General features: G+C 39.5%; 1 protein-coding gene across 8 annotated transcripts in view; it reads right to left on the reverse strand.

The window, feature by feature from the left end:
• Positions 1-12379, reverse strand: part of CFAP43 (cilia and flagella associated protein 43) — a 63900-nt gene extending 51521 nt beyond the window's left edge. For 5 of the 8 annotated variants that reach the window (XM_087725797.1, XM_087725795.1, XM_087725798.1 and 2 more), the window contains exons 1-7: positions 12278-12379; positions 10989-11242; positions 9964-10060; positions 8845-9012; positions 4735-4885; positions 1478-1637; positions 378-431 (exon numbers count right to left, since the gene is read on the reverse strand). In XM_087725797.1, coding sequence (XP_087581923.1) covers positions 378-431; positions 1478-1637; positions 4735-4885; positions 8845-9012; positions 9964-10060; positions 10989-11242; positions 12278-12345 — 952 coding nt within the window. In that variant the 5' untranslated portion in view covers positions 12346-12379. Of the gene's footprint in view, positions 1-377; positions 432-1477; positions 1638-4734; positions 4886-8844; positions 9013-9963; positions 10061-10988; positions 11243-12277 lie in introns of those variants that run through there. The other 3 variants (XM_087725796.1, XM_087725799.1, XM_087725800.1) reach the window with 3 other exon arrangements.
• Positions 12380-15396: the final 3017 nt, after the last annotated feature.

The following is a 15396-nucleotide window of genomic DNA, read 5'->3' on the forward strand; positions in this document are numbered from 1 at the left end:
ATCAAGCAGAAAATAAGGAACTATTAAGAAATATCTAATCAAAAGACCGAGGAAAGGAATCAAGGAAAGAAAATCATACTCCTACCAAAACTCACCAGGTAAGCTATTATATAAAAACAGGAAACAAACAACCTCACTTGCACTGATGCATGCTATCAAGTTGGGCAACGAAAAGTCTGCAGGCAATAACCAAGCCCTGAGAGCACCAAGGACTCCACAGTTCTCAGAAGTAGAGAGGTTACTGATGCAGACATGTACAATACCTCATTTCATATGTACTTTCAACATTCATTTCCTATCTAATAAAGTGCACTATGATACATACCCAAAGTAACAAATGTTTTCTGTAAAGGCATTTAGTATTAAAAAATGAATACCTTCCATTTTCCTTGAACTGTGTGACATTGAGTGAAAAGTTGTCCGTTTTTGCGCTGGAAAGGAAGTGAGTATGTAAATTGCAACTTACATAACTCATTTGCAAGTACATTAGAACCAATTACCATTAAATCAGCAAAAATTATATGATTATTATTTGTGTTAATAAAGTGAATAATGTGCATAATATAAATCTACAATAGGGCTCACAGATGAGATTTGTCTACAATTCCAGAGAACTAGTCTGATTACAACTTGGTATTGAGTCTTTTCTATTATATACTTCCTCCAGTACTGATGGGTCTAACATCTTTAGTTTTTTTTAAAGAGCCATAACATATATCTTTTGGAACCGGCTTTTAATTGATGATATGATAGCCTATTTTAACTATCAGTATTCATATATTTTACTTACCCTTTCTCTCCCCCCCCCTCCCTCCGCCATGCAAAATAATCTCTGTAGTTTTTCGGAAGCCTTTATTTCTAATTATAGAAATAGTAACTTTAAAAATTAACTCTCCTTAAGAGGTTTTCTTTGGATTTAGATGTGTTTGATAAATTTAGTAATAATTCAACATAATTCATCTAAAAGTTATATAGTACAGCAAATTATTTGGAAAATTAATAATAATATTTACTGTGAAAATTTTATTTAAAGTTTTCATATTTCAAAGCTACTGGTAAACTCACAGTTTTTCTCATAAAGGAACCAAATGCAATTTTTGTGACAGTAGAATAGTACTGCTACAGTATTGAATTGGCAACATGAATCTATTGCATTTCAGAGGATGCAATTTAACTGCTCCTTCCAGTTAAACAGGCAATGTCAGTTCACAGGAAAAGAGAATGGTAGGAAATTAATATTCCTAATGTTTTTGAATAGTCTTCTTTCTTTAAAAAAAATCCATCAAATTAGTTATGCTCGTCATGTATTTTTTAGGTGGAACTCTCATTTTTTTTACAACTCCGGCTATTTAGCACATAACACAATTTCATCAGGATTAACTATTTTCCCAAAATAATTACTTGAGGAACAAGAGAGAGATAGCATCCTCCCCTCTTTTGTCTGAATTTCAATGAATCAGAAAAAAATGTTTCTCACCAATAGCATCTGGAGAAAGTTTTTGAGTGAGAAGAGCAGCCCTATATGTGTCTGCACCTATTTTCAGGAAATATCCTTCTTCGCAGCCCAAATACAGCTCAGAATCTGGAGTCCAGCAATGGACAGTCGGATGAATACAAGGTTGAATATCATCTTTAGGCTATCATTATAAAGGAAGAAGTTTCAATTACAAAAGAATTACCAATACAAAAATCGCAAACTACATACACAGACAGACATAATTTGATTTTATTCAAATATTTATAATATGGCATATATAATACACATGTTTTAATCAGGATTATTCATCCTTCATATAAATTACTACAAGCACGTTAGACAATATATTCTTACCTATCCTTAAATTAGGCTTAATGGCCTAGAATTGCAGACCTACAGGGAAGCCATTTTTTTTTTAATTCCAGAAAGTTCTTATAGAGAGCTTTAATTAACTTCTGGCATTTGAAAGAGAAACTGGCTGAATGTGTGAATGGTACGTTACTCACTATTCCCAATGCTTGTGAGACAATGTTTTTAAGAAGCTGACTAACAATTATTATGCAAAAATGATGATACTTGATTGGAAACCTAATGAATGATTGGCCTGTGTTGGTTCCCATTAATCTCCATTGCTAATCTTGTCCTCTTAGCTGCTCCTGGGTGAAGGTTATGAGTACAAAGACACATCATTAGTATTCCCTCAAGCCTGTTAACAACTTTACATCCTATTTATTTTAAAATATATATATTGTTGATGATTATATCATAGTCTCACTTTTAATTTCTGTTTTCCTTGCTATTCTCCCCATATGACTTGAATACTTAGAAAACAATTATGGTACTCTGTTTCAATTTAGCTATGAAAACAGAAGTCCATATAAACAAAACACAAAGATATATTAGCAAGAAGGGAGTTTAGTTATTACATGTAGTCCCTGACTTACAACAGTTCATTTAGTGATTGTTCAAAGTTACAACAGCACTGAAGAAAGTGACATATGACCATTTTTCACACATGGCCATTGTAACATCTCCTGATATGTGGGTATATATGCAAAATGTTGTATTTATTTATTTATTTTGTTATGTTTATGTAGTGTATATTGGAGGTGATGACCCTTTGAGAGCTGTATGCAATGAAATTTCATTTTAATATATGCCAATTAGTGTACATTCAAAGTGACTATAAAGTTATTCTAAGTCTAAGTCAAATCATGATCATGTCATCGAAATTCAGATGCTTGACAACTGGTTCATATTTATGACCGTTGCTGTATTCCAAGGTCATGAGATCCCCTTTTCTCACCTTCTGATGAGCAAAATCGACGGGGAAGGCAGATTCACTTAACAACCGTATTACTAACTTATAAACTGCTGTGATTCACTTAACAACCATGGCAAGAAATAAAATGGGGCAAAACTTATGTAACAAATGCCAAACTTAACAACATGAATTTTGGCTCAATTGTGGTCATAAGTCGAGGACTACCTGTATTAACGCCTGGTCCGCAAACTTAATCATTTGCTTAACGTAAATTATTGATGGGTTCATACATTATTGTATCTTAGGTGTCTGGGAAGATAATGACTTTCTCAAGTTGAGTTAGATTCCTATCTACTCGATAGACAAGCATTTATAGTTTTATTGAAAATAATATAGATTTCTAATTGACTTTTTTTAGGATTTATTTTTTTCAATCTCCCAAGAAAGAGCTCAGTTCTGAGCTGCAGTCCTTATCTAAATATTATCTAGGTTCAACAAGCTTTATAAAAGCTCAACCAAGGTCTGTAGGTGGTGACCCCTAGCATGACCAAAATACTAAGCCAACAAAACTTTAATAGGTTGTTAGAATGAATCACCTCACATTCTGTGCTTGGATATTTTTGATATTATTTATTCAGCTTGTTTCTATGAACTATCCATCTCAAAAATGAGACTCACAAATGAACAGCTAGGGTTAAAAAAATACATTTCACAACTAAAACCCAAAAGCACTCATGAAAACACTGCTTTCCTCTTAATGTACCGTGTTTTCAGAGCATTATGAGTTATGCTTTAGACTAAGATGTTAAAAATCACAGAAAACCATCACAAATCAGTTCTGTAATGCAGCCAATAAAATGTCATGAATATATTCAGTCAGTCTGCCTTTACTATACTTTCACATCAGTACAAGAAACACATTCATAAATAGTCTATAACCACCTACAGTTGCCCAGTTTAAGAAACCAATAAATAAAAATTCATTACCAGAATTGAATCTATAAAGTGGCTTTTTTTGGACTCATATGTATAATCAAAGAAAAGTAATCTAAATCTAAGGCATGAATTTGATAATATCCAAGATTAATATAATAGATAAAATTACACAAAATATGCATATATAGCAGGAGCTTGAGCTATAAAGATACATGCAGGCATGCCTTCACAAAAACACTCTTAAATTTTAATATATTCTAATTTTAATTTTTAGAAAATAAAATTAAATAAAAATTAAATCTATTTCTTTAAATTTAATTCAAAAATGAAATAAATTGAATTTTGGGGAATAAATCTGTATCATAGCACAGTGATAGCAAACCATTTTTGCCTTAGGTGCCGAAAGCACACACATGCGCATTATCATGTGTGTGTGTGTGTGTGCCCACCCCATAATTTAATGCCCCCCGCTGCCCCATGCATGCGCACATGGTTTTCTTGGAGCCTGGGGAGGAGGAGCAGCCTCCCCACCCCCAAAAGGCCCTCTGGAGGCCGGAAAGGGCCCATTTCCCAAATTCCAGTGGGCCTGGGAGGTCCATTTTTTCCCCTCCCAAGGCTCCAGAGGCTTTCTAGGAGCCTGGGGAGGGCGAAAAATGGCCCAACACAGAAATTGGAAATTTGGGAACAGACCTCCAGGTTCCAGGGTTCAGGCTTCCCTGAAGCCTCTGGAGGGCAAAAAACAGCCCAACGTGCAAACCGGAAGTCCATTCTTGAACTTCCAGTTTGTGCATTGGGCAGTTTTTCGCCCTCCGGAGGCTTCCTTGAAGGGCGAAAAATGGCTGAAAATCAAGGCCGAAAATCAGCTGTCCAGCACATGCATGCGCGCTGGAGCTGACAGGATAATGCCTCACGTGCCCTCAGAAATGGATCCACATACCACCTGTGGCACACATGCCATAGGTTCACGATCACAGTCATAGCATATTAATCTCTATGATACTTAACTAACAAGCAGTGATTTCTGATCATAATAAGAAATATTCAGAATCAAACTAACCTTAAACGTTTCAGCCTCATCTCCTACCAAGCCAGATATGGCTGAATTGGGTAGCACAGGACCAAAATAAAGATCACTGACATTAGGATGGGAAAAGAAGCTATTTTCCTCATCTGTTAAGGATCCATCTTCAATAGGAAGTTTAACAGGCCTGAAACCGTATGGAAAATAACTTGGAACAATGATTCTTTTAATATGAATTATAAACATGAAGGTTTGTTTTCAGTATAACATAATCACCTTATTTATAAAGCATATTTTATAATATGTGAAGTATGACAAAACTGGATTGAGGGCGCAGCCTGGTGCCTCCCCCACTGAGTGCATAAGCAGAAGTGGTAGGGGGGCCCAGGCCTACCCCTCATCCTAGAATGAGTGATAGATGTGACCTGCCGGAAAGAGCGTGGGCCATGGAAGGAGGGGAGGGGCCTTCTGGGATGGAGGCGGGTCGGAGCATCCCAGTCATGTTGGGGAGGGGCAGGTACGACGGGGGCTACAGGGCTAGCCATTACCGGGGAAGGAGGGCTCGCTATGTCACAGCGATCCCTCGTTCCGGCCCTGTAAGCTCAACTCAAGGACCAGGTGGCAGGAGAAGCTAGGGCCCTGGTCTCAGGTTGCTGTTGCTAAATGCCAGGTCTGTGATTCATAAAGCTCCCCTCGTCCGGGACTTAATACTTGACGAGAGGGCAGACCTGGCATGTATTACTGAAACCTGGCTGGGCCATGAGGGAGGAGTCCCCCTCTCTGAAATGTGCCCGGAAGGGTTTCAGGTGCTCCACCAACCATGACAGGAAGGGGTGGGGGAGTGGCAATTATTATCCAAGGATCATTAGCTCCTCGCAGGAGCCCTGCTCCGGAGATTGTTGGGTGTGAGTCCCTTCTTTTGAAGTTGGACCTAGGGGTTCAAGTGGGCTTGTTTTTGATGTACCTACCTCCTAGTTGCGTCACAATAGCTCTGCCTGCGCTCCTGGAGTCAGTAGCCGGGTTGGCGATTGAGTTCCCCAGACTGTTAGTACTGGGGGACTTTAATCTGCCGTCCTTAGGCGAACGCTCTGATGGGGCCCAGGAGTTCATGGCTTCCATGAAGCCATGGACTTGACCCAAGTAATTCAGGGTCCGACTCATAGAGCAGGACACATGCTTGACCTAGTGTTTCTCTCAAGGCAGTGGAGACGTGATCTTGAGTTAAGGGAAGTAGACATCTCACCCTTGTCATGGTCGGATCACTTCCTGTTGAGGCTTGATTTTTGGAAGCTACTCCCCCACCGCAGGGAGGTGGAACCGATTAAGTGGTTCCACCCCAGACACCTGATGGACCCGTTGGGATTTCAGAAGGAGCTTGGGGAGATATGTGACTCTCTGGCCCACAATCCGACAGAGTCCCCGGTCGCCGCTTGGAATACAGCGGCGACTGGGGCCCTAGATCGGATTGCGCCTTTGCGGCCTCTCTGCAGCAGTGGATCCAGGAGGGCTCGTTGGTTTACTGAGGAACTCTGGGAGATGAAGCACAAAAAGAGACGCCTAGAGCGACGCTGGAGGGCTAGCAACTCCGAATCCGACCGAACACTACTAAGAACCTTTGCTAGGATTTATTTAGTGGCGATACAGGCAGCAAAATGTGCACATTTTTCCGCTCTCATTGCGTCCGCAGAATCTCGCCCAGCCGCCCTGTTTAGGATAACCCATTCCCTCTTGAAAGGGGGGGGAAACGGGGGATGCCTTACAGGATCGAGCTAAGAGTTCGCTCAGTTTCTGTTGGACAAAATCGCTCAGATTTGGACAGACCTGGACTCCATTTGGACAGAACCAGCAGAGATGCCGAGGGAGGGTCTTGTTCAGACTTTCTGGAATGAGTTCCAGCTTGTCATCCCTGATGAAGTGGACAAGGCCATGGGAGCGATGAGTGCCTCCACCTGTTTACTGGATCCGTGCCCCTCCTGACTGGTTTCGACCAGCAGGGAAGTAACACGAGGCTGGCTCCAGAGAATTACGAACTCTGCCTTGTGGGAGGGATCTTTTCCACAACCTGTGAAGGAGGCCCCTCCTCAAGAAGCCTTCTCTGGACCCAGCTATTTTTAAAAACTATCGTCCAGTCTCCAACCTCCCTTTTTTAGGGAAGGTTGTTGAGAAGGTGGTGGCCCTTCAACTCCGACGGACCTTGGATGAAGCAGATTATCTAGACCCTTTTCAGTCTGGTTTCAGGCCTGGTTACTCCACTGAAACCGCTTTGGTCGCACTGACCGATGATCTCTGGCGGGCCAGGCACAGAGGGCATTCCTCTGTCCTTGTGCTCCTTGACCTCTCAGCGGCCTTCGATACCATCGACCATGGTATCCTTCTGCGACGGCTGGAAGAGGTGGGAGTGGGAGGCACCGTTTTACGGTGGTTCTCCTCCTACCTCTCCGACAGGTCGCAGTCGGTGTTGGTCGGAGGACAGAGGTCGACTCCTAGGCCCCTCAATTATGGGGTGCCGCAGGGGTCGGTCTTGTCCCCCCTCCTATTTAACATCTACATGAAGCCACTGGATGAGATCATTCGCCAGCACGGGATTAAATACCACCACTATGCGGACGACACTCATTTGTATCTGTCCGCCCCGTGCCAATTCAGTGAAGTGGTGGAAGTGATGCGCCAGTGCCTGGAAGCTGTTAGGGTCTGGATGGGAGTGAACAAACTCGCACTCAATCCTGACAAGACCGAATGGCTGTGGATGTTGCTCCCTAAGGACAGTCCATCTAGTCTGTCCTTAAGCCTGGGAGGAGAAAATTTGCTCCCTCAGAGAGGGTTCGCAACTTGGGGGTCCTCCTGGACCCGCAGCTGACTTTGGAACACCACCTGTCGGCTGTGACCAGGGTGGCCTTTGCCCAGGTTCGCCTGGTGCACCAGTTGCAGCCCTATTTGGACCGGGAGGCACTTCAGACAGTCACTCATGCCCTCGTCATCTCAAGACTGGATTACTGTAATGCGCTCTACTTGGGGCTTCCCCTGAAAAGTGTTCGGAGACTACAATTAGTCCAGAATGCAGCCGCGTGAGCAATATTGGGTGTACCAAGGTACACCCATACTACACCTATCCTCCGCAAGCTGCACTGGCTTCCCATTAGTCTCCGAGCATGATTCAAGGTGCTGGTTATTACCTTTAAAGCCCTACATGGCCTAGGACCCGGATACCTGTGAGACTATCTTCTGCCACATACCTCCCTTAGACCAATAAGATCGCACAGGATGGGCCTTCTCCGGGTGCCTTCAGTGGGACAATGCCAGCTGGCGACGCCTAGGAGTAGAGCCTTCTCTGTTGCCGCTCCGGCCCTATGGAATGAGCTGCCCCCAGAGATCCGGGCCCTACCCACTCTCATGGCCTTCCGCAAAGCTATTAAAACCTGGTTTTTCTAGCAGGCCTGGTGCTGTTGACCTCTTGACTGAGGTCCAGCCCCCCTCTGATTGGGTGTATGTTGTGCTTTTTCTTAACTTTGTTGTGTCCTATTGTTTTTAAATTCTTTTTTAATATTTTCATTTCTGTAAGCTGCCCGGAGTCCTTCGGGATTGGGCGGCCTAGAAATTCAATAAATGAAATGAAAATATTTACACCGTGTGACCTATAATAAAAGATCTATATTTCATACTGTATATTCTACTATGACACATCGAATAGACCAGGGGTGTCAAACTAAGGCCCAGGGGCTGGATCCAGCCTGCAGATTTGGCCCATGGGGCCACCTTAGAAACAGCAAAAGACCAGCCCGTGGTGCATCTGCCAGCAAAAATAGAGCTTGCGAGGGCTGTTCACAGCCCCCACCCCGCTCCATTTTTGCTGGCAGAGGGTTGCAGAAGGCTGTTGCAGCCAAAAACGGAGGTTGGGAGCCTGGATTTTGAGGCAGAGCGCTCAGGCAACCACAGGCACCCCCGACATAAGTGACGTGAAGCTGGCCATGCCCACCCCAGCCCCTCAAGTTCAAACACAACCCTGATGCAGCCCTCAATGAAATCAAGTTTGACACCCCTGGACTAAATGTTACTCTTCACAAACTACAGAGCCTAGTCAGAGAGCTTATTCTATTTTTTCTAGCATATCATTGTTGCTTCTAACATAAAAATCATAATCATACTTACTTTGAAATCAAGATGTGCTCTTTGTTATTCCTTTCAATACTCCAAAGGGTCATAGAGGTTGCATTAAATAAACATAACTGATGCCAATTCATAGGATTAAAACTCATTGCAGTTATTTCTACCTCAGGTTGCGACTTACTACATAATAAGACTTTGTTCTGCCAATCCCTAATTAAAAATGAAAAGAAGTATTTTTTTTTTATTTATTGTATATGCAAAGTATTCTGTCAATATGTATTTTATCTCAAAAATCCAGGAGCTATTCCAATGGTCAAAACAAAAAAACAATATATAAATAAAACAAAAAGGAAAACTGACTTGCATCTTGCAATATAATATTAATAGACAGCAATTAAAAAAGAAAAAAATAAAGCAAATGAAGCCTCAATATCCCTGCTGCACTGAATGAACTTTAGGTTCCTTTGAAAAATGTATTAGGCAAGTATAGCAATAAATAATCTTGGCCAATTTATTCAGACTTATGGCAGGAAAACAAGTCAGTTGTAAACAATCTTTTCTTAACTGCTGTTTTCTACAATGTGTCCAGGTTGGTTCAACATGGTACACTAAAATATTGACCATGATTTGGGGGAACACCACAACTCTGGTTATTTTATTATTGTTTAGATTTAGATGGTTTCCTTGCAATTAGGCAGCTATGGCAAAAGTTTGCCAGATCTAAGTTTAAAAACAATCACTTAGATAAAATATGCCAGGAAAATTTTTTTAAAGCTTTAAACATAATATTTCCACTTTTCCTTCCCCCTTCTTTTCATTTGGGAGTCAACAAACTAAACAGGAAATTACTATAAACAAAAAGGTTATCTTGAACCTGAATTCTGACTTTTTGCTCTCTAACAGACTTGGAACCAGAAACCATCTTGAGATTCTGGTTTGTAAGAATCTAGATTTCAACATAATCTATACTTTTCTGCATACTGTCCTGGTAAATGTCTGGTTAGTGTAATCACTTCACTTGCAAAAAGCCAAGCAAAATGATATGCACATAAGCACACTAATTCATGAATACAGCAGAAAGGTAGAGAATTCTGATACATAATTTGTGTGACTGCAATTCTGACCCACTTGTCCCTATTAAAATATGCTATCAATACTTACCATATTGAAAGGCAAAACTCAGGCAGCGACGAATAACTGGCCAGATAGGGACCTGTGTGACTGAATGCAAGCAAGGAATAGTCTAGACTGGCTTGCCCTAAAAGTTAAAAGTAGCATAGACTTTAAAGCTTATTAAAACAAGTTTATTTAATATTTTAATGTAGTTTTTAAAATTTAAGATAGATTTTAAAATTTCCCAGTCCATAATAGATGCTATAATGTGTTATTCCAGCCTCATATTATTGTTACTCTATTCCTGCTTGCCCTTCCCATCACATTATGGTACAGTGTGATGATAGATGAATCATCTCTGAATTAAACTCATTAAAACTGTTTTGGCGCCATGTAACATGGTTTTTTTAACCCCTCAAAAATTTAAACAGCCACCTGATGATGCTCAAATCAGAATTTTAGGAGAATCTTGAAAGGCAGCTCCATGTGTCATATAGATTTTTCCCAACCTTATTTCCAAATCTTATACAGTCTTTAAATTTAATCAGTTTTGACCAGTTACTAGTTTTTCATCTCACTTGCCATTCTGCTCCATCTTTACAAAATCCATGCATCATACATTAATTTTTGACATATTTTGTGATTATCATAGAGAGTGCCATCCAACCTAAGGACTTGCATTTTATACATATACCAGTAGGATTGCCCTTGCACTTTACCTCCAGTCACTATGGTGTCCTTTGGTTTTTGCAGTAAATTGCTGGAATGGTTTAATATTGCCTTCTTTTACATAGTATGAAATGTTTTACTGTTGTCACTGAAAGGGATCATCTACTTTCAGCATCTTTCTATATCAGTACTGCCTGATATAAATGCCTGCTTGCTTTAGGTGGGCAGCTGCAAATGATCTTTACACCTTGGGCAATCCTACTGGGTATATGTATTATTGGCATACATGCCTGCATTCTTCACCCATCCCTCCCAGGAACAGAAATATGTTGGCTTTTTATTTGACTGAATGCTGCCATAAGTATATGGAATAATACTATATATAAAAGTGTCCTCATACCCACCTTTTAATTTTGCTATTTTCTTTTGTCCTGGAAAATTGTAAACATAGATTCTAGGATTCAACTGCCGATCAGAAAAAGCAACAAGATTCTGACTTGCATTCACTGCAAAGGCTCCAATATTTCCATGGTGACATCGCAAGAATGATCTCTCTCGAGTTTCCATGTTAATAAAGATAATGTAATTGCCACAAGGATAAGAAACAGTCCTGTTGTTGATAAATCCAACTTTCCTATTGGTGAATCCTTGTACCCACCTTGGGGAAAAATATATTTTAAGGGAAATATGTTTAATTATAGATGACTAATCTCACATATTAAATAAAGTGCTTCCTAGTGGGGGTTGTGTACCCTCAAGCCAGTTTTGACTCATCATGTCTACATGGGTTAGTTCCTGTGGTTTTCCTGACAAGGTTTTTCAGAAGAGGTTTGCCACTGCCTTTTTCCCAACTGGTTTTGTGCCTAAGAGAGGACAAAAAGTCACAGTCTTCTGGTTTCTAACCTGGTGCTTTAACCAATAAACCAAACTGGCTCTTTTTGGTAGGTGATAGCTATCTAAATTCTCAAGTTGCTACTCTACAATGTGAGAAGTATGACAAGATATAAAAAATCAGGATATGAAAAGTCCTTCTGGGTGAGGACATTTGAGACCTTCATCTTTCCACCTTTGTAAGTTGTGCCAAGGCACTACATTATCCTTACTCTCACCAGATCTGCTTCATAGGTTGCACCTTCCTTCTTTAAAATTCTCACCTCTGCACTTTTGAAAATGTCATCAACTTCCTCTAACCACAACTCTTCCTTCACATACGTTGTATTTATTTAATCCCCATGAATTTTCTTCAGTTTCACCATTTGCAGCAATATCAAACTATTTATTTCTTTTTCACCTGTCTTTTTTCCTTGACAATTTATTTATTTCAACCCCACTCTTCAATATAACACTATGATTCCCATAGAAACATCCGAAGTACTCTTTCCAACAAACCTCAGGACTGTCTCCAAGGATGTTGGCATGAAAAAGAAAACAAACAGCTGGGCTTGCATTAAAAAACAACAACTATGCGCAGCTGGTAATTTTGTTTCCTTGAAAAACACATGATAGACTAAAAAACCGGTGGTCCTTATCTTAACAAAACCCAAACTTATTTGTTTACGAGGCAAAAAGAAAACCGCGCTCTTCTATATGGCCTTTTCCCCCCGGAAGGTAGGGAATTAAAAAAAAAGGTTTTTAGGAAAGCACATCTCAGAAACACCAGAAAGCCTCTCCTCCCTCTCCTATCCCTTCGTACTTGGGTTCCAGCTCGGCTTTGTGCGTCGCGGATACCGGGCGACGGCCGCCCGCTTTCAGAGGGTCCATGTTGCCCGCTGCTTTGATCTTCGCGCAGCCGAGGCTTGCCGTTTACATTCGTATCCCAGCAACCGCGAGCTGCACTTCTGCCATTGGCTAAAGCTAATATACTCCTCCTCCTTCTGCCATTGCAGTCCACATATTCCAAGTGAGTTATATGCAATTTCTTTCCATTCCTTTTTTTTTAATGTGGTACGCTAAGTGTTAAAATAAGAGGAAGTTTCGCTACCGGCTGCAGTAGCCTACGTGGGAGGAGCAAGAATAAAGAAATGAATGTTTGTTTTTTTTACTTTTATTTTTTCCACCAGTTACCCTTTCAGACTCTCGAAAAATAGAGCAATAATTAAATAAAATGAATAAATGAAAACATTTAAAAGAAGTCCTATTTTAACAAGCTTCTGTGAATAATTGGCCACTTCAACAGAACAACTTGAATTTGAGCGATGATGTATTGAATAAACTGAAAATAATTAGGTTTACGCATGTTAAGCCATAAATCATGATTTATAAATTAATAGCTACATTCGCACACCATACTGTTCCAAAATTAGACAAGCCACTTAATGACGTTATTTGAATCTTTAAGCTGCGTTATGGGTTTTTTTTTTATAAAGGTGATATTAGCATTTTAGGCATTCATGTCCCCCATTTGAAGTTAGGAGACTGTTTTCTTTTTAAGCAAAATCATTTTCTTCTTTTCCTGTGTGAGAAGCCTTTTCAGCAAGCCCTGACACTAACCAATAGGGAGCATATTCTAGAGTCCTTGAGTATTCTAAGTGTTAAAAGAAAGAAGCAAGGATGACAAAGCAAATATACAATTTATTTGTTAATTGATTTACATTTCATATTTCTAAATTGTCCCTCAGAGGGGACTCTGTCTTTTCTCATGACTAATCAGTGTCTTTTCTTGTTGCTTTTTGATGCATGACAAATATTAATTTATATATAATTCTTTACCTTATAAAAAGACATGACATCCCCCCCTTAAGAACTGCTTTTTGCTTTTCCCTTGGTGATTTATATTATGGCAGAGAGGAGCCACTTTGCAAAGGTTAATGTTTTCTCTCCCAAATTCAAGGAATGTTTCCATGCAAATATTTGTTTACATGTTCCTGGTGCATGATAAAATGACTCTTCATATTTTTTACATTTCCAACCTCAATTTGAAGTAGCTCTTTATATGTTCTTGATAATTTTTCTGGTAACATATACCAACAGTAATTTATTTTGTTAAAATTCTTATAAGTCATATCATAATATAAATTTCAGTCCTTTTAATCACCTCTTTTCCCATTGGTCCATCTGTATATGATAACCAAAATTTTGATACTATTTAAACTTGTTCATTTCAAAACTTACACATTTTGGTAACTGCATGTTACCAAAGTAAAACCAGATTCACTTAACAACCATGTTATAATTTAACAACTTCAGTGATTCACTTAACAACAGTCATAAAATTGGTCAAAACTCACTTAACAAGTGTTTCACTTAACAACAGAAATGTTGGGTTCAATTGTGGTCCTAAGTCAAAGACTATCTGCAATCATCAGTCATAAATAGAGGTACAGAATTAGACAACCTAGGAAGATTTCTAGCAAGTTTTCTAGAGCATTTTTGTAGGAACACCAACCTATAATTATAGGTTTTGCAGTCCCAACAAGATACCTATTTGGTAAAAAGCCTGTCATATTTGGATCTGGAAAATCCACACATTTCCTTTCGTTGTTAATATTTCCTATAACTGGGATTTGGTTGCAAGTTTAAATTGTTAAAGTGCTGATAATTGTAGTTACTATTAGTGGAAAAAATGCAAACAGCTGTTTGATGAAACTTATTTCGAAACTCTATGTGGCAATAATGTGTGTTACTCTGAAAATTCAGTGATCTGAATCACTGAAGAGCCAAGGTGGCGCAGTGGTTAAAAGCAGCACTGCAGGCTACTGCTAGATCAGCAGGTCAGCGGTTCAAATCTCACCGGCTCAGGGTTGACTCAGCCTTCCATCCTTCCGAGGTGGGTAAAATGAGGACCCAGATTGTTGGGGGCAATATGCTGACTCTCTGTAAACCGCTTAGAGAGGCCTGAAAGGCCTATGAAGCGGTATATAAGTCTACTGCTATTGCTATTGATCTACAATTTAGAATCAACCAAGTTTGAGTTCCTTTGTAAACCAGGAATAAGAGGAAAACATATTTCAAAACTGCTGCGAGACAAACAAAAGCTTTGAAATTAAGGATCCTGAAATCACTATGTAATATTTTCTAAATCTGGGATTTAAAACTGGTTGCAAGTTTAAATTGTTAAAGTGCTGATTATTTAAGTTGCGATTAGTGGGAGTAGGGCAAACCTCTTTTTGATGACAAACTCTATTTCAAAACTCTATGTGGCAATTATATGCAATACTGTAAAAATCCACTGATCTACAATTTAGAACCAGTTTGAGTTCCTTTGCAAACCAGAAATAACAGGAAAACATTTCAAAATTTCTGAGAGACAAACAGAAGCTATTTATCTAGATGAATAGATATTGGCCATCCCGTTATTTTCTACTGCTGAAAGAGAACTTTATGCAATAATTTTTAATGCACTGAAAGAATGAGTGGTGTTTTCTTAGAAAAGCATTCCTCTAACTAGTAATAAAACTCTTGTATTTGTAATTTTTAACTGTGTGTACTTGTGCATTGTAGGACAAAACATTTTCAATAAAGGTATCTCAAATGGGCTAAATTACAGAATGTATTCAAAATCCAGGACCCATGACTCCCATGGAATTGAAATTTGGCAAATGTTATTAAGCTATCACCATAAAATTATCATAAAGCATTTTACATAATACAAAAATGTCATAAAACATTTCCAGTTGTGAACTGCTGATATTTGGCTGTGCTATACAGTTCAATAAGGACTATTGTTCAAGGCAGATACATCTCTAAATATTTAAGAATTTCCCAATACATTAAAAGTTCTGCTATTGTTGAAGGCATTGAGCATAAAGTAGCATCTCTAAAGCAATGACCCAACAAGTTGTCTACTTCTTCTATCTGTCAGAAATGGTGCAG

The sequence above is a fragment of the Thamnophis sirtalis genome, unplaced genomic scaffold, assembly GCF_051295495.1.
Source record: "Thamnophis sirtalis isolate CommonGarterSnake01/CBP01778 unplaced genomic scaffold, rThaSir2_p1.2 scaffold_11, whole genome shotgun sequence".
NCBI classification, from domain to species: domain Eukaryota; kingdom Metazoa; phylum Chordata; class Lepidosauria; order Squamata; family Natricidae; genus Thamnophis; species Thamnophis sirtalis.